Here is a 19,830-nt window from a genome sequence, read left to right on the forward strand (position 1 = left end):
AACTATGGGGAGGAAGTGGGAGGGGAGTTGTTGCATTGTAAATTTTGGTCAATGACATGAGACAAAGTATATATGAACTGCCGTATGAAAAGTGAATTTACTCTGTAAATCTTCACCCAAATCCTAATAAAAAAAAAAATTTTACTTATGTTAATATTTGTCTTACAAACAAGTATATAGGAACATGCATATAAACTTGAGCTGTCCTATATTTATCCTAAGCATTCCCCATCATACATGTGCCCATTCCCTATGGGTACAACAGGCTCTGATTCTTCAACACAGTCAGTTTTTCTCAATGTTTAAAAGTGGGTGCTGGGTTTGCACTGAATTAAGAACTTTCCCTGGTGAAAAGAAAGCTCCAGTTCTTAGAAAATCCAGAATTTCAAAAGTTTTCTCTGATTTATAGGATACTTGTTCAACCCAAGTTCAAGGTTCTTGAAATGATTTCCACTGTCTACCTCTTCCGATATTAACTCCTCAACCCTTCTCGTTTTCCTTAATCATTAAGGCTCATGTGCCTTTCTTTACTGGTCATTTCAAAGGCATCGAGATGGTCAAATAAGCATACAGTGGGTTTGTTCCTCTAGGGATAGAGTGCTCAGACCATCAGAAGTCTTTGATCCAAGAGTCTCTGTATATAAATGCAACACTCACTCAAACACCTAGCAATATTTAAAATGAATTTGTGTAGGATGAATAATGAAAATGATGTGGATGCACAAACTTTCTACTATCTGCAGCATTACAGTGACCTCCACATACATGATCAAACTGACTCATTATGATGGTCAAATATTTTTTCTGTCAATATAATAGTGACCACAGCTTAATGGATTGACTTTCAGACAATTGATGTACCCCAACGATTTCAAGGATACAAATTATTTGACTTAATCTAATTATTACCAGTTGTTGAGCTAAACTAACTCAACTAGCTGAAGCGTACTAAACAGATTGATAACAATCTATCTCAAACAAGTGATTTGATTCAATTCAGAGGCATGGTCCAAGTTAGGTGTTACATTCAGGCTCATTGCAGTGTTTATTTCTTTATTTTGATTACTTCTCTTTTTTCTTTTTCTTTTCAATGAAGGAGACTATCTGGTACTCCATTAGGAAGTCACTAAATATATGATGAAACCCTTTTCTTCTCTCTTCTTTGAAGGAGAATAATACTACACCCAACTAAGCAGTGAAGCAAAAAGTTGTTGTTGTTGTTGTTGTTATGTGCCGTTGAGTCAGACCCGACCCATAGTGACCCCTCCTTGGGTTTCCAGGGCAGTATCACTACAGAAGTAGATTGCCCCATAGAGCTGCTTTAATTAGTTTATATCGTAACGACTTTATTAAAGGAATCATTGAGCCTTCCACAAAAGTCATTAAATCATCAGTGAGCACCGTCACATTAGATGCTCCACCTTCTGAGCTACTGACCCAGAAGGATGCCCTGTGGCATTCCAAAGGCTCTGTACTTAACCTTGTCCCAGGCAATGGTTTCATCAGTGATGTGGACAAAGATATTTCAAATAAGTATTCATACAAGGTTGGAAGCAACAGCTAATACAAATGTTAGATGACAGATACAATGGGAAGGCTACCTGGTGCCTACTGTTGGGTCCTGTGCTTGGGGTTGCCATGGATTTAACACACATAAATGAAACAGGGGGACCCACATGGGTTGAAATGCCCTGGACAAAGACTTCTGATGGACAAAGGATAGTTCTGATGAAAGGAAGTCCTGATTGGTTAGAAAGATGGGTCAAAAGAGTAGTTCTCAACCCAGAGGCTGTTTGTAAATGCAGCATTCTTGGTAATCATGATGACTGGAGGTGACTACCGATATTTAATAGGAAGGGAGCTGGCTGATACTAAGTACCTTGCAATGCATAGGACATTCCTACACAAGGAAGATTCGTCCCAAATTGCAATAGTGACTCCATTGAGAGACACTGGGATGCAACAACCAAGATAAATAATTTAAAAGAAATAAATATGAAGTTCTGAATTACTGGTTATGATATCAATTGCATAAGAATAGTATAGAAATATGTGGTTCAAATAAAAAACCCGATCACCTTAGCTGACCACAGCCCAACACATGGCAACAGAATGGGGAACCTGCTAAAGGGCTAACCCAATTATAACCACATCACAGTCCAGGTCAAGGGAGACAATAAGCCCACTGATGTGTGCATTAGACTGTTTCTGGGTATCTGGGCACTACAAAATTTTGGGGAAGCACTAGTGAACTGAAGAGTCTAGCAGAAACCATGCCACATAGGAAACAACAAAGGGGACTGGGCCTATTAAAGGGAAAAAGTGGAGAATCTAATATTATTTTCATATATCACAGCTCTTGCAGAAGTGGGAAGGACTGAGAAATGGAGGGGACATGGGAGGAGACATTTCTGACCATCACTGTTGGCCAACTGCTCTACTGCAGGACTGATACCATCACCTTCAGGCAGGGACTGAATGGCCTTCTGGCAGGGATTCCAGAAAGGAATGCCAGGTGAAATGAGAGAACCTCAAAGGTGTCTTCTAACATTTTATGATTCCAACATTTTATGTGACCCAACTCTCAGGAAACTTTCTCACCTTATCAATTAGATAAAATTGTATCTTCTCATCTGCTTAGCGTATCATTGTGATTTCAAAAAGAAAACGATTTTCTTCTACTCCTAAAATTTAGTAACTTTAGTAATCTAGGTGCCTAATTATATAAAATGCAACCTGGATGGCTCTAACATGAGGAGAAGCTGCCAAAGTAAAAGTGAAATTTATTGTCTGGAGTCTAATTTGCTCCTGAATGAGCCATATTTGTTTTCTTAATTATTAGCTACCTACTGTATCAGGCAGCCATCAGGTCTCTTGGATGTGACTACATCATTAACAGAAATGGCAACTTTTCTCATACAGGGTTTCATTTCGGCAAATATGTTAACAATCTGGTGTCACATCACCAGCTGACTTTAGAGGACTTATTCTAGCACTGATTCACTCACGGTCCAACAATGTCACTTCAAGTAAATTAAAAAACAGTTGTTAGTTAAAAGAAGCCAAGATACAATCTATGTGGCTGGGTTTAAAAAATTATCTCAGATTAAGACAGCTGGTCTAAACTGGGAGCTGAATTATATAAAAAAAATGAATCCTCACTATGCTCGAGACAGTTTCAGTTGGATATTCAGTCTCCAAATATTAAATAAGTATGAGTGTATATTGTTGTTGTTGGCTAGTTTGAGTTTATTCCGACTCTTGGGGACCCCATGTGTGCACAGTCGAACTGCGCCATAGGGTTTCTAAGGATGTGACCTTTTGGAAGTAGACTGCCAGACCTGTCTTCTGAGGGGCTTCTGGGTGGGTTTGAACCACTAACCTTTTAGCTAGTAGTTGAGTGCTTAACCCTTTGTGTCATTCAGGGACACCTGAATGTGTATTAGTGCCTAGTTATTTGTTCTGCTGTAAAAAAGAATTCACAGATCTATGCCAGAAGTGCCAAACTATTAAAGTACCTGAGGTAGGCATAAATCTTAATAAGCTTTCTGGTCTAGCTTGGCTATTAAGCTATTCCTAGAAAAGATAGAGAATTTAAAAGTGTTATTCATCTGAAACAGAGATTATTTCTGTCCTTCACTGTAGGTCAAAGACATACACTGACTTGGTCATTCTGGACAAATGTACTTCCAAGTCTGACGTAGAAAGATCCGCCAAGCCGTAGCCCCTATGATTTAAGCCCTGAAATGTACATTCAATCCACATAACACACACGATGGGAGCTGAAATCTTAGCGGAGGCTTTAATTCCAATGTTGATAAAGAAATTACTAACATTTCTTAATTGAGTTGATTTCCACAAAATCAAACAGCATATGTGAGCTTCAAAAATACTTAGCAGTTCCTCAGTTGAGTTCTATGTTAAGTTGAATTCAACTCTGGAGGTAAAACTTGGAAAAATTAATAAAGGGTTATTTAGAACAACAGCTTCTGTTCCCTTTTTCAGTTTTCTTTCTAGTAGTGGGATAGAAGCCAGTTACTCAAATGCAAATATAAAGTTTGGCTTTGGTATTTCATGCTATGGGCTTTGATTTCAGTTTACCCCTTCTAGGGATTTCCTTTAGGTAGGAAGAAGAGTGAGGATGCATAATTTTTGATGTTCTTGGTCAGTAAGTGATCCATTATAACTGTTCTTTAAGGCTAAAAGGTGGCAAAGCTCTGGCCAACTAAAACAAAGCCCATTGCCACAGGATATATGAGATGAGGTTGCAGAAGTGCCATAAGAGGGTTTTAGTTGGTTTAAAACCAAGCTTCTTCCTCCTCCTGCTTTTGGCTCACTCAGCAACAAAGGGCTGCATAATGTGAGGGTCGCCTCACTTTTGTTTACAGTCATTAACAACGATAGTTTTTGGTGGCCTACTAATTCATGTGCTAAATTTCTCCAGTCATTTGAATGTACCAGGAAAGTTGCTACCATGTTTCTAAACCCTCAGTGAACATGTTGTAGAACTTGGGTGTAATGATCATCACTTAAAAACTGCTAATTATTTTTGCCTTTAGGACAAATGATATCCATATGTGACCAAGAATACAGGCAGACACAAAGGCAACCAAGCTCTTATGCATCTAGTGCATGTATAGCATGAGTATACAAAACATAAGGAAAAGAATTAAGAAGCTCATTATGATTCTTATTATTTCTAGGAGACATTTCCTTGGGTGCTCCTGAGATGATAATATCACCTGGTGCACCAGGATCTTGGCTTCTCCTTGCTCCTCTCAGATCTATACCTTGGGGTGGAAAACCATTCTTCCCTTCCTTCCCAAAGCACCTAACTTGACGGTGCCCACTAATATCACACCCCTGCAAATCTATGCAAGGAATTGTGCCTGATCCATTGCAAGGGAATGCTAAGCAGACCACATCTGCATGGGCTGGAGGAGGGAGGCCACAGGACTAGGCTGTGGCTTTGGTGGCCACATCCCATCTTCTGGCTCACCAAAGATAACTGGGCATAGGGCAGACCCAAACTGTGTCAAGTCTGCATTCCTTGGCCCTGAAACTCTTGGGCAACATTATACCTTTTCTTCATTGCTGATGTTTCGGGTGGAAGTTCTCCAGGTGATAGAGGGAATAGGGTCTCCCGAGGCTTCACAAGTAAGAGTAACCTGTTCCTCCAGTTCCATGGCAGTCTGGTTCTCTACGTAAGTGATTTTGGGTTTTGCTGAAAAGATAAAACACTTCTATGAGTTTATCTGATGTTTTGCCTTTCTGAGTTTAAATCACAACATGCATCCAACTCAACAAAGGTTATCTAATAATTAAATCAAGCCAGTTACTGCAGAGTTATCTCCAACTCATGGAGACCTCAGGTGTGTCAGAGTAGAACTGTGCTCCATAAGCTTTTCAATGGTTGATTTTTCAGAAGTAGACTACTAGGCCTTTCTTCCAAGTAGCCTCTGGGTAGAACTGAACTTCAAACTCAAATGCCTCCAATGGCAGAGCACATTAACCTTTTCTGCCACCAAGGGACTCCATTTACTAAGTACAAGACCCTGTTGTAGGTGTTGACAGAGAATAGAGTTGAACCATCAAGGAGTTCATAGTGAAGAAGGAAATACAGAAATTATTACAGTAAAAACAATATCCTACATTGCACAGGTGCTAAGGACAATGGGTACAGGAGGCATTCAGCAGAGAAAGAGTGCTTTCCTGGCTGGAGTCTTCAGGAGGAGACAGCTTTTGGGTTCAGTGATGAGGTTTTCAGGAGGTGGAACTTTGAGGGTAGAGATAGGGATATCTCAAGTACAGAGAACTGCTCGAAATGAAAGCAAAGAAGCAAGAACATAGAAAGGCAGGGTTGTGAGGAGAGCAGTGTGGCATGAGTCGAGTGTTAATGCATCAAAGCAGAGCGAGAAGATACTGGACCCTGGCATGGGAGTCTTGACTGCCTGGTTCAAGTTCTGGCTTGAATCTTATCCAGTGGCTGGTGGATCAGGGGAATGAAATGATCATTTGTATTTCAAGAAGGTTAATTTAGGAAAAAATTGAAGATGATTTAGAATGGCAAAAGCCTTGAGATAGGAAAACCAATTAAGAAGCTCTGGCAATGACCAGATGTGATGTGATATGATCCTGAACTTAGGTCATTTCAGGGGAGACCAGAAAAGGGCAGCCAGGAGAGAGATGCTGAAAGAAAATTTTATAGAAAGTGGCAAAGGAACAGAGGGCAGGTCAGGATGGGAAGAATCAAAAGAAGGAAGGCAAAGGAGTGCAAACGACTTTGAGATTCTTAATGACTAGGAGAATGGAGTTAGTATTAACTCTCAAGTAAGGAAATCAGGTTGGGGCTGTGGGGTGGGGCTGGAGATGGGAAGGAGATGAGATGAGTTCATTTTCCAAATGTTTTGGGTAATGCAAGGAAACACATGCATTCAAAAGCTGAGTTAAATGTTAAAACATTAGAGAAAATTGAATTTTCCCAATTTAAAACAATTATACTCTGAAATTGCTGAACCTTCCATAGTAGAAAAAAGATAGCACTGCACAAATGTAACTCATTTGACTGATAGAGAAAAAGGCCAGGCTAGATAAACAAACATACAAATAGAAAAATCAGAATTACAGTTTTTGAGAAAAACCACATTTCTTTAATATTCAAATTCAGATAGTCACCCCAAGTAGGTTAATAAGATATTATTGCCTTTATACATCTTCCAAGTTGAGGGCCTTGATTTTTCAGTAGATGGAAAATAATGACAAAGCTGTAAAATTTTTTTGGGTAGAAAATGTCTCTCCCTCTAATCTCATTTATATAATTCAAATATTCTCTTAAAGTTAATTCATCCTAAAAATTAGTAACTAATTGCTGTCAAGTTGATTCTCATTTATGGTGATCCCATATGTGTCAGAGTAGAATTGTGTTCCACAGAGTTTTCAATGACTAATTTTTTGGAAGACAATCAGACTATTCTTCTGAGGTACCTCTAAGTTGACTTGAACTGCCAACCTTTCTGGTTAGCAAATAAGCATGTGAACTGTGTGTACCACCCAGGGACTCCAAATAGGACCTATTAACCCACTTGTAGTTGTTGCTAGGTGTCGCTGAGTTGGTTCTGACTCATAGTGACCCTATGTACAACTATCCATCAAAAATGGATTTGCTAAGCAGGCTATGCCAGGAAATTTGGAAGACAGCTACTTGGCCAACCAACTGAAGAGATCCATATTTCTTCCCATTCCAAAGAAAAGTGATCCAACAGAATGCAGAAATTGAGAAATCATTAGTACCATGCATAAGTAAAATTTTACTGAAAATAATTCAAAAATGGTTATAGCAGTACACCAAGGGCAAAATTCCAGAAATTTAGCCAGATTCAGAAGAGGTCATTGAACACGAGATATCATTGCAGATGCCAGATGGATTATGGCTGAAAGAAGAGAATATCAGAAAGATGTTTACCTGTGTTTTATTTACTATGCAAAGACATTTGACTGTGTGGATCATAACAAATTATAGATAACTAGATAACATTGCTAAGAATGGGACATCCTAGAACACTTAATTGTACTCATGCCAAACCTGTACATAGACCAAGAGGCAGTTATTTGAACAGAACAAGGGATACTGCATGGTTTACAATCAGGTAACGAGTCTATTAGGTTTATATCCTTTCGCCATACTTATTCAATCTGTAAACCCACCAGCCACTCCTCGGAAGGAATATGGGGCAATCTACTTCTGTAGTGATAACTGCCTCGGAAACCGAAGGAGGGGTCGCTATGAGTCGGGTCCGACTCGATGGCACATAACAACAACAACAACAACAACATGCTAAGCAAATAATCTGAGAAGCTGGACTATATGAAGAAGTGGCATCAAGATGGGAGGAAGACTCATTAATTAACAACCTGTGGTATGGAGATGATACAACCTTGCTTCTTCAACTGAAGAGACTTGAAGCACTTACTGATGAAGATCAAAGACTTCAGTATTGATTGCACCACAACATAAAACAAAAGTACTTTCAACTGGATCAGTGAGCAAATCATGATAAACAGAGGAAGGATTGAAGCCGTCATGGATTTTATTTTACTTGGATCCACAATCAATGCCTATGGAAGTAGCAGTCAAGATATCATATGATATACTGCACTGGCCAAACCTGGTGCAAAAGATCTTTTTAAAGTGTGAATAAAAAAAGATGTCACTTTGAGGACTAAGGTGCACCTGATCTAAGCTATGGTGTTTTTCAATCACCTCACATGCATGTGAAAGCTGGACAGTGAATAATGAAGACTGAAGACAAACTGGTAACATTTGAGTTATGGTGTAGGCACAGAATAGTGAATATACCATGGACTGCTAGAGGAACAAACAAATCTGTCTTGGAGGAAGTATAGTCAAATGTTCTTTAGATGTAAGTGAGGATGGTGGGACTTCATTTCATTTACTGTGGACATGTTATCAGAAGGACCACCTCTGGAGAAGGACATCATGCTTGGTAAAGTAGAGGTTCAGCAAAAAAGAGGAAGACCCTCAATGAGAAGTACTGACACAGAGGCTGTAACAATAAGTTCAAACATAGGAACACTGCAACAACAGGTGGGCATTATGTCAAAGTAACATGCCCAAATGATCAGGAATTCAAATCAATTGGGTTTACGTGAGTGAAGTTTTCCTATAGGAAGACTTCGTAGTTATCTCGATAAATATGACTTTGAAGGAGATTGCAGCTCTTATTGATGGACTAAGTGTTAAGTGCTACTGAACAGGAGGTTCTAGAGAAGTAAAATAAAAATTGTACTTCTGTATGTTAGAATCACAGATTGAAAGGTAAAAAAAAAGTTCAATTAGAAAATTGAATTCAGTCAATTGAACAGTAGTAGCCTTGGGGTAGACAGTCACAGGAAGGTCCTTGGAACCTAGGAGCTAGACAGTATTTTTGGACCTGTCCTGACCTACAACCCTTCATCCTGGCATTGAAGCATTAAGAGAAGACACACAAGGGTTGTTGCTGTTGTTGTTTGCCGTCAAGTCGACCCCGACTCATAGCGACCCCTCCTTGGGTTTCCGAGGCAGTATCACTATGGAAGTAGGATTGCCCAACCTTCCTTCCGAGGAGTGGCTGGTGGGTTTGAACCACCAGCCTTCTGATGAGCAGTCAAGTGCCTTAGGCACTATGCTACCAGAGCTGCCACACAAGGGTTAGTTAACATCTATTAATATTTGGTCTTGGCAGCTCTCCTTCCCAGATGGTCACAAAGGGTGCACTGTAGAAATCTTCAGAAAAAGGTAAATTATTCTTATTAAAACACAGTGTTAACAATGGCTAATTTTGCATTACTTTTATTTTTACAGAGTTGTTAGAAGGCAGGCAGGTTATTTGCTGATTACTTAATCCTTCCTGCACTTCAGGAGCTGTGCTATTGTCAGCATGAACTCTTACTGCTTAGAATAAGACCAAAAACCAAACTCACTGCCATTGAGTTGAATCTGACTCATAGCGACCCCTCCTTGGGTTTTTGAGGTGATGTCACTACGGAAGTAGATTGCCCATTCTTCCTTCTGAGGAGTGGCTGGTGGGGGTTTGAACAGCCAACCTTATGGCTAGCAGTCAAATGTCTTAGGCATTATGCCACCAGAGCTCCTCTGCTTAGAATACTGCCTTATAAATAGGATATCCTGTAGTTTGTCTAAACTCGGACACTCTGGAGAGTAAAAGGGATACTCTAAATAATTACACTGGGATAACAGGCATTACTGGGCAAACTGGGACAGAGAGTCACCCTACATATAAAAAGACTCACTCCCTCCACATGCCAAGATCTAGAGGGATCTCTCCAGGTTTCAGCTTTTCACAACAACAAGCCTTTGGTGGTGTAGTGCCCAAGGCATTTGACTGCTAACCAGAAGGCTGGTGGTTCATAACTACCAGGCACTCCTTGGAAGGTAGACTGGGCAATCTACTTCCGTAGAGATGTTGTTGTTGTTGTTATGTGCCATCGAGTCGGACCCGATTCATAGCGACCCCTCCTTGGGTTTCCAAGGCAGTATCACTACAGAAGTAGATTGCCCCATCTTCCTTCCGAGGAGTGGCTGGTGGGTTGGAACCACCAGTCTTCTGGTTAGCAGCCAAGTGCCTTAGCCACTATGCTACCAGAGTTCAGCATCCTAGCAACACAAAAACCTCCATTGACAGGGATGGTGGCTGACCATGAGATGCACTGGCTGGGAATCAAACCTGGGTCTCCCATATGGAAGGCGAGAATTCTACCATTGAACCACTACTGCCCCCATCTAAATACTAAGATATATTGTATGCCAAGTACTATTTTAGGTGCTAAGGGGTGCTAGTGGTGGAGTGGGCAAGACATTTGGCTGCTAACCAGAAGATCAGTGGTTCAAATCCACCAGCTGCTCCATGGGAGAAAAATGACACAATCTATTTCCATAAAAATTTACAGCTTTGGAAACCAATGGAGGTTGCTTGCTATGAGTCAGAACTGACTTGATGGCAGTGGTGTTTTTTTTTTTTTTTAATTTAAGGTGCTGGGAATACAACTGTAAAGAAAACTGACACAAGTTCCTACCCACGAAGCTAGTATCCTCCGTAACATGCTCTCTGCCTGCCTCTGAGCCTGTATCTGAGCTGCCAGAATGTCACACATCCCCTGTTTGTGTGGGGAATTCCTACTCATGAAACAGTACATCCTTTGTAAAGACTTCTTTAACTTCTGTCAGGAAGGACAAGAAATCTTCTTCTGTAAAATACTGTGCCTACTGTTATTACAAATTACAATGGGTTGTCACTCAAGATTTCAGCATTGGCCACCTACAGCAGCCTGTAAACTTATTAATGAGAACAGGCTCCTTATTCATCTTTTAACCTTGGCAATAGCGGGCCCACAGCAGGCACTCATGTGTTCTTGACTGACACAAGTGATTATAATTTATATGCTTATAAAGTTTATCACCTTCTTCATGCTTCTCAGGATCACAGGGTCCTGTCTTATTCATTTCTATAGTCCCTGTGCTCAACAACGTAAGTGTTCAACAAATATTTATTAAAAGAAAGAATAAATTAACATATGTATCACTCTTTTTCTATAAGATCAAAAAACTTTATAAAATCAGAATGAATGGGGAAGATCAGTCTGAAGTAGTGAAAAGACAATCAGGAATATTTTTTGAGAAGTTTAGCTTTCCTTCTCAAGTATATACAGTTAACTTTTGAATCACAGTGAAAGCCCAGTTCTAAATCTAGTTGTCATTAATGAAAACAAAGGATTCATCTGTTATTAGCAGGCCATCTCTGCATATAAACACTGATTTCCAAAGGTCGGTGTTCACAACAAGGAGCTCTGGTGGTGCAATGGTTAAGGCACATGGCTGCTAAGCAAAAGGTCACTGGTTCAAATCCACCAGCTGGTCCATGGAGGAAAGAGGAGGCAGTCTGCTTCTGTAAAGATATACAGCCTTGAGAACATATTGGGGGTTGCTATAAGTCAGAATTGACTCAATGGCAGTGAGTCTGGTGTTTCGTATTTACAACCTGTTTATTCTGTTTCAACCCCCTGTTGAGAATTTGCATTTCCACCCAAGATATACTAAATCAGAATCTACCTTTTCACAAGATCTCTGGGGATCTGATTTGGTTTATCTGGGGTAGAAATGCAAATTCTTGGAAGGGATTAAAATGGAATGAACTGGTTAGAAGCACTAGTGGACAAAAAGTTCTAATTGGACTAAATAAGCAGACTCACCCCTGGCTGCCCAGGGATGCATTGTGATGACCTGAAAGACTGTGACTGCCCCGCTCAGCTGCTTCTCTGGCATCTGTGCTCTGGTACCAACTCTATCCTGGGCCCATTTATCTGTGTTTTTAACAGATAAGTAGATAGGGTTGAAAGCCACTGGGTTAAAGATTTCTCTGTAATACATTCTTTTTTCAAGGTCAAGTCAAAACGAATTTCAATCCTTAAATGCAAGGAAGTTTTCTTAGTTTATAAAGATGATGTGAGGAGCAGCTTTTTTATGACTTACTATGAGCAGGGGTAGATTATCCAATAAACAAGGTAAATATGTGTTTCCTTGTGCTTACTTATTAATCTGTATTATTTACACAACTTTGAAGTGGTGAAAAACATGTGAAACTGTTCACTACATATTAGTAAGTAAGCATAATTAAGCCCGTGCTCACCTTGCTTACTGGGTAATCTATGAGACTATTTTACACAGGCTAGGAAGGAAGCAAAGGGAGACAGAGGCAGCTAGCCAGTCAGTCATTAACATTCAAAACCAGTTGCCTTCTATTCCACTCAGACTCAGGGTGACCCCATGTGTGACAGAGTTGAGCTGTATTTATAGGTTTTAACTTTTTATTGTGATTTGGGTGAAATTTTACAAAGCAAAATCATTTTACATTCAACAGTTCATACACATTTTGTTTTGTGACACTGATTGCATTTTCAGCAATGTAACAGCTCTCCTCCTACTTCCTCCCTGTGGTTACCCTTTCCCGTGCCCATCTTGTCTATGCATTCCTGCCTCCCTACCTTTCTCCCTGTGCAAATGCTGCCTTTCTGATCTCCCATGATTGGCTGTTCTAAGGAGGTGCTCCCTGGTCTAGCTGTTTGTCCTGTAGGCCTGTCTACTGTTTGGCTGAGAGTTAAGCAATGGGAGTGAGTTCAATTCCAGGCCCAAAAGGTGATCAGGGCCATAGTCTCTGGGGTTTCACCAGTCTCTATCTGACCAATAAACCTGGTCTTTTTTAATGGTTTTTTTTTTTAAATTTTGTTCCACATTTTTTCTCTCCCACTCTATCCAGGATCTCCATTTTTATTTCATTTTTTAAAAATATGGAACACTTCATGAATTTGCATGTCATCCTTGTGCAGGGGCCATGCTAATCTTCTCTGTATGGTTCCCATTTTAGTATAAGTGCTGCCGAAGTGAGCACCAGGCTCTCCAATTTTAATTCCTTTCTGAGTCGCTGACATTGGTAGCCAGGCACCATCTAACTCTTTTGGTCTCAGGGTCATAAAGGCTGATGTTCTCATGGTCCATTAGTCCTTTGGATTAATGGTTTCCATGTGTTTTTGACTTTCTTCACTCTTCCTTACTCTGGATGAGGAGAAACCAATAATTGAATTGTTGATGGCCACTCACAAGCTTTAAAGATCCCAGTTACTATTTACCAGAGTAAGATGTATAACAATATTTTGTGTACTATGTGAGTTTGGTTTGGGTTTTATGTTGTGCCAATTGAGCTTGATGTTCCCCTGCAACCATGGTCCCCAGCCCACAGGCCCAGTAACTCCTTCCCTCACTCAAGGTACTTAGTTGTGGCTAAGAAGTCATCCTAATCTTGCCCCCTGTTAGCTTTATTCTGCCTATGGACATTTTTTTTTTTTTTTAATTTTATTTTATTTAGATTTGGGTGAAGATTTACAGAGCAAATTCACTCTCGATACAGCAGTTCACATATACTTTGTCTCATGTCATTGACCACAGTTTACCACAATGCAACGGCTCCCCTCCAACTTCCTCCCCATGGTACCACTTCCCAGTGTCCATCCCTCCATACTCTCCTGCCCCCTAAGCTGTCTCCCTGTGCATAAGGTGCCCTTCCTTCTCCCATGATTGTTCTCTCAAGGGCATGTGTCCACTTGAGGTAAATGTTCAACTCACATACCTGTACTTTGCTTGGCTGGAAACCACAGGTGTGGTCTCAATTCCAGACCTGAAGGGTAGCTAGGGGCCATAGTCTCAGTGGTTCCACCAGGCTCTATTGGACCAGCAAACCTGGTCCCAAACATCCCCCCCCCCTTTTTTTTTTCCCTCCAAATGATTTTGAGTTTTGTGCCACATTGTTCTCCCTCTCTATCCAGGATCTCCTACATCCCTTCCAAGTGGATGACAGTGGTAGCCGGGCACCATCTAGTTCTTCTGGTCTCGTACTTGTATAGGTTGCAGATCGGATGGTGTACCAGTCGTGGGGACTGATTGTTTCCATTAATTTTAGTTTTCTGCTTTCTTCTTTGCTCTTGACGAGGAGAGACCCATCGTTACATCTAGATGGCAGCTTGCTAGCTTTTAAGATCCCAGTCGCTACTCACGAAAGTAGGAGGTGGAACAATGTTTTGTATAGTATGTTATGCCAATTGAGTTTGATGTCCCCTGTGACCATGGTCCCAGGCCCTCAGGATCAACTACTCAGTCGCTGTGGGTAACTGGCTGTGACCAAGCAATGACCATAAGCTAGCCCCTTGTCAGTTGTACTATACTCCTGGGGATTCTGATCCTTCACATAGCCTATGGACATTTTTATAGCACATACAAATATGTATGTAGGAATATCGTCTGCCAGACCTATGCATGGTTGTGGGTATATTCCTGTTCACCTATCCATACTTATCTTCTTGCCTGTCAACCTATGTATCTACCTGTAGTTTAGTGTTTGCTATTACTGATAATGCCATATTGTGTATGCAATAATATTTACCTTTATTGTCTGTACCTCTTGTGCACCTCTCCGTGTCTTCCTTTTCCTTAGTGATACTGTGCTACTCACATGCTTTGGTTATATTGCTTTTCCCTTCACCCATATCAACACCTCTCTCGTAACTATCCATCTGTTTTCCTCCTTCCCATCCCTGGTAACCAACAAAGAACATTTCACTCTCTGTGTAAACCTTTCCTTGACTTTTTATAATATTGGACTTATACAATATTTGTCCTTTTGTGACTGACTTATTCGACTCAGCATAATGTCCTCCAAGTTCATCTATGTTATAAGGTGATTCCCTGATTCTTCACTATTCTTTAATCTGCATAATACTCCATTCCATGTACGTACCAAAGTTTGGTTAACCATTCATCTGTTGATGGGCACTTAGGTATTTTTAATCTCTTTGCTATTGTAAATTGTGCTGCAATGAACATGGGGGTGCATATATCTATTCATGTTCCAGATATATCTTTAGGATATACTCCTCATAGCAGGATTGTTGGATTAAATGGTATTTCTAGCTCCAATTTTTTAAAGAAACACCATATGGTTCTCCACAGTGGCTATACCATTTTACAGTCTCACCAGCAGAGTATGGGAGTTCCAATCTCTCCCTTGCCAGATGATATCTCATTGTTGTTTTAATTTGCATCTCTCAAAGGGTTAATGATCATGAGTATGATCACCTTCATGTGTTTGTCGGCTGCCTGAATATCTTCTTTGGTGAAGTGTCTGCTTATATCCTTTGTCCATTTATTAACTGGATTTTTTTTTTTGTGTGTGTTGAGGTGATGAGCTTTTCTATAAATTTTAGAGATAAGTCCCCTGTCAGATATGTCATTGTCAAATATTTTTTTCCCAATCTGTAGGTTCTCTTTTTACTGTTTTTGAGAAGTATTTTGATGAACATAGAATTTAGTTTTTAGAAAGTCCTAGTCATCTAGTTTCTATTCTGCTGTTTGTGCATTTTGGGTTACGCTTGATACTCTACTTATGCCATAATTTAGGGCCCTTAAGTTTGCCCCTACTTTATCTTTGATGAACTTTAAAGCTTTGGATTTTACATTTAGGTCTTGGATCCATCTTGAGTTTGTTTTGGGGTATGGTATGAGGTATGGATCTTGTTTCATTTTTCTGCAAATGGATATCCAGTTTTGCCAGCACCATTTGTTAAAGCAATTATCTCTTCCCCATTCAACAGTTTTTGGCCCTTTGTCAAAGATCAGCTGTCCACAGGTGGATGCATCTATTTCTGGATTCTCAATTCTGTTCCACTGGTCTATGTGTCTATCATTGTACCGTTACCAGGCGATTTTGACTACTGTAGCTGTACAGTAAGTTTTGAAATTGGGGAGTGTGAGATTTCCTACTTTGTTTTTCTTTTTCAGTAGTGCTTTGCTTATCTGAGCTCTCCTTTCCATATAAAATTAGTGATTGTTTTTTTCATGTCTTTAAAGAATGTTGATGGAATTGGGATTGCACTGAATCTATATATCACTTTAGGTAGTCGACATTTTCACAATGTTCAGTCTTCCTACCTATGAGAATGACACAGTCTTCCATTTATGTAGGCCTCTTATAATTTCTTATAGTAGTGTTTTATAGTTTTCTTTGCACAGGTCTTTTGTGTCCTAAGTATTTTATCTTTTTGGTAGCCATTGTAAACGGTATTGTTTTCCTTATTTCCTTTTCAGAGATCTCTTTATTGATGTAGAAGAATCCAACTGATTTTTATATGTTGACCTTGTATCATGCCACTTTGTTGAACCTCTCTATTAGTTCCAGGATTTTTTTTTTTTTGCTGAATCTCGTGGATTTTTCTATGTTTAGGATCATGTCATCTGCAAAAAGAGACAGCTTTACTTCTTCTTTGTCAATTTGGATGCATTTCATTTCTCTCTCTTGCCTTATTGCCCTAGCTAGGACTTCCAATACAATGTTGAATGGTGATGGAGGCCATCCTTGTGTGGTTCCTGTTCACAAGGGGAATGCTTTGTGTCTCTCTCCATTGACAATAATGTTGGCTGTTGATTTTGGGTATATGTCCTTTATTATGCTGAGAAATTTGCCTTCTATTCCTATTTTGCTGAGAATTTTTATCAGAAATGGGTGCTGCATATTATCAAATGTCTTTTCTGCATCAATGGATATGATTGTATGTTTCTTTTCCTTTGTTTTATTTATGTAGTGGATTTTGTTGGTTGTTTTTCTAATGTTGAACCATCCATGCATATCTGGTATGAATCCCACTTGGTCCTGGTGTATTATTTTTTTTGATGTAGTGTTGGATTCTATTGGCTAGGGTTTTGTTGAAGATTTTTGCGTCTGTAATTCATGAGTAATACTGGTCTGTAGTTTTTTTCTTTTTAGTGGTGTCTTTGCCTGGTTTTGGTACCAGGGTTATGCTTGCTTCATAGAATAAATTTGGGATTATGCCATCATTTTCTATGTTCTGGAACAGCTAGAGTAGGATAGGTGTCACTGCTTCTCTGAACGTTTGATAGAATTCTCCAGTGAAGCTGTCTGGGCCAGGAATTTTTCTTGTGGAGAGGCTTTTTATTTTTTCACCCTCTCAATTTCTTCCTTTGTTATGGGCCAGTTCAAAAATTTATCCATTTCTTCTAGGTTTTCAAATTTATTGGAGTAAGTTCTTCAGAGTATTCTACTGTTATCTTTTTTATTTCAGTTGGTTCTATTGTGATACTGCCCATTTCATTTATTATTCATGTTATTTACATTTTTCTTTTCTTTTTTTATTAAATTTTGTAGTTGTTTGTCAACTTTGTTAATCTTTTTGAAGAACTAGCTTATTGATTTTTTTCCTATTGTTTATTTCTGCTCTGATCTTTATTATTTCCTTTCTTCTGGAGACGGTAGGCTTCTTTTGTGGCTCTTTTCCTAATTGTTGGAGTTGGTGCATTAAGGTGTTGATTTTTATTCTTTCTTCTTTTACTGATCTGTGCATTAATTGCTATAAATCGACCTCTGAACACTGCTTTCACTGTGTTCCGAAGGTTTTTGTATGTTATGTTTTCATTCTTGTCTGTTTCTAGGATTTTTTTTATTTAACACTTTATTCCTTCTATTATGCAGTGGTTCTTCAGCAGTGTGTTGTTTAGTTTCCATGTGTTTGATTTTGAACCTGCTCTTTAGTGCCTAAGGCATTTGACCGCTAACCAGAAGGCTGGTGGGTTTGAACCAGCCTTGGAAGGAAGACTGGGCAATGTACTTCTGTAGAGATACCACCTTGGAAACCCAAGAAAGGGTTGATATGAGTTGAATCGAGTCCATGGCAGTGAGTTTGGGTTTTTTTTTTTTTTTTTTTTGGTCTTTTTATTATTGATTTCTAATTTTACAGCATTGTGATCTGAGAAGATGCTTTTTAGCATTTTGATGTTTTAAAATTTGTTGAGGCTTGATTTATGACCTAACATATGGTCCACTCTGGAGAATGATCCATTGTCCTGGAAAAGAATGGATATTGTGTTTTTGTTGGGTGGAATGCTCTGTATATGTCTATGAGGTCAAGTTGGTTGATTGTGTTGTTGAGATCTTCTATATCTTTGTCAAGTTTTTTTCTAGCTGTTCTGTCCTTTATCTAAAGTGGTGTATTAAAGTCTCCTACTACTCTTGTAGTATTGTCTATTTCTCCTTTCAATTCAATGTTTGCTTTATATATACTGGAGATTTTTCATTGGGTACATAGGTATTTATTATGCTTATGTCCTCTTACAGGAGCTCTGGATAAGGCATATGGCTGCTAACCAGAAGGTCAGCAGTCCAAACCCACCAGCCACTAGTGGAAGGAAGATGAGGCAATCTTCCGTGAAGATTTACAGCCTTGGAAACTCAATGGGGATTGCTATGAGTCAGAACGGACTGAACGGCAGAGAATTGTTTTTTTTTTTTTGGTTTACATCTTCTTGGTCTACTGACCCTTCTATCATATAAAGCTCTTCCTTGTCCCTTATGCTGGATTTTGCCTTGAAGTCTATTTTATGAGAAATTACTACTACTTCCACCCCAGCTCTTTTTTGTTGCCATTAGCTTGATATATATATTTTTCCCATTATTTGATTTTTAGTTTATTTTTATCTTTGTGTCTCAGGTGAGTCTTCTGTAGACAGTGTATTGATGGGTCTTATTTTCTTATCCAATCTGCCACTCTCCTTCTCTTGGCTAGTACATTTAATCCATTCGCATTCAACGTAATTAATGATAGGTATGAATTTACTGCTGTCATTCTTTTGCGTTTTTTGTTGTGCTGCCAATGATTTCTTTGTTCCAGATATTTTTGTGTGCTGAGTTCATTTTGTGATCAAGTTTTCTTTCCTTTTCCTTCACTATTGTTGATTTTGTGTTTACTAAGTCCTTGGGATTTTCTTCTTATTTTCGTTAGAAGGTTTATACATTTTTTTTGTGGTTATCCTGTAGTAAATTCTTATCTCCCTAACTTTGGAATAGTCTGTTCTATATTGACATCATCTTGACTTCCTCTCCATATGGAAGTTTTGTAATTATACCATTTATTCCCTCTATTTTCTTTGTAGTTAGTATCATTTACAGATTTACTCCCCTGGTTCTCTATTTTCTATTTTGTAAGCTTATTTTAGATGTGAGAATTCTTTTCCCGGGTTGGCTTCCGGTGTGGTGTTGTCACGTCTCCATCTTAAGTTGTTGTCTTTTTTTTTTTTTTTTTATTGGAAGGATTCTCTTCAACGTTACTTTACAAATTCCCTTAATTTCTGTTTGTCTGGGAATGTCCTAATTTCACCATTGTATCTGAGGGATGGTTTTGCTGGATATATATAATTCTTGGTTGGTATTTTTTTTTCCTTCAAGATTTTGTATATGTCATCCCACTGCCTTCTTGCCTACATGGTTTCTGCTGAGCTTAGTCTTTTTGATTGCCCTTTGTAGGTAACATTTCATGTTTCCCAAACTATTCTCAAGATTCTTTGTCTTTGGTTTTGGAAAGTTTAATTATGATATGTTTTGGTGACTTTCTCTGGGGGTCTACCCTGTGTGGAGTTCATTGAGCTTCTTGGATGGGTATCTTTTCGTCTTTCATTATATTGGGGTAATTTTCTGCTAGCAAGCCCTCAACAATTTTTTTTTTTTTTTGGCCTCCTCCTGATCTGGAATTCCAATTAGGCATATGTTATTTCTTTTGATATCATCCCATATAACTCTTATATTTTCTTTGTTTCTCTTCATTCTCTTTTCTGATTTTTCACTCATATAAGCCCGTGTCAAGGAATTTGTCTTCTAGCTAACTTATGTTCTTTAGCCAGTTTGATTCTAGTCTTTTGTCCTT

The 19,830-nt window shown here is 39.1% G+C and overlaps 1 protein-coding gene and 1 non-coding gene across 2 annotated transcripts in view; both read right to left on the minus strand.

The window, feature by feature from the left end:
* The window catches only part of NCAM1 (neural cell adhesion molecule 1), an 87,793-nt gene that overhangs the window by 51,483 nt on the left and 16,480 nt on the right, over positions 1–19,830 (minus strand). The window contains exon 8 of the mRNA XM_042780352.1: positions 5,082–5,224. Within this exon, the coding sequence (XP_042636286.1) occupies positions 5,082–5,224 (143 nt within the window). The remainder of the gene's footprint in view (positions 1–5,081; positions 5,225–19,830) is intronic.
* Positions 12,856–12,962, minus strand: LOC122149625. Its single transcript, XR_006163241.1, has one exon. It is a non-coding gene; the product is annotated as a U6 spliceosomal RNA (small nuclear RNA).

The sequence above is a fragment of the Orycteropus afer genome, unplaced genomic scaffold, assembly GCF_000298275.1.
Source record: "Orycteropus afer afer isolate SDZICR_OR568_19922 unplaced genomic scaffold, OryAfe1.0 scaffold00036, whole genome shotgun sequence".
Taxonomy (NCBI): Eukaryota; Metazoa; Chordata; class Mammalia; order Tubulidentata; family Orycteropodidae; genus Orycteropus; species Orycteropus afer.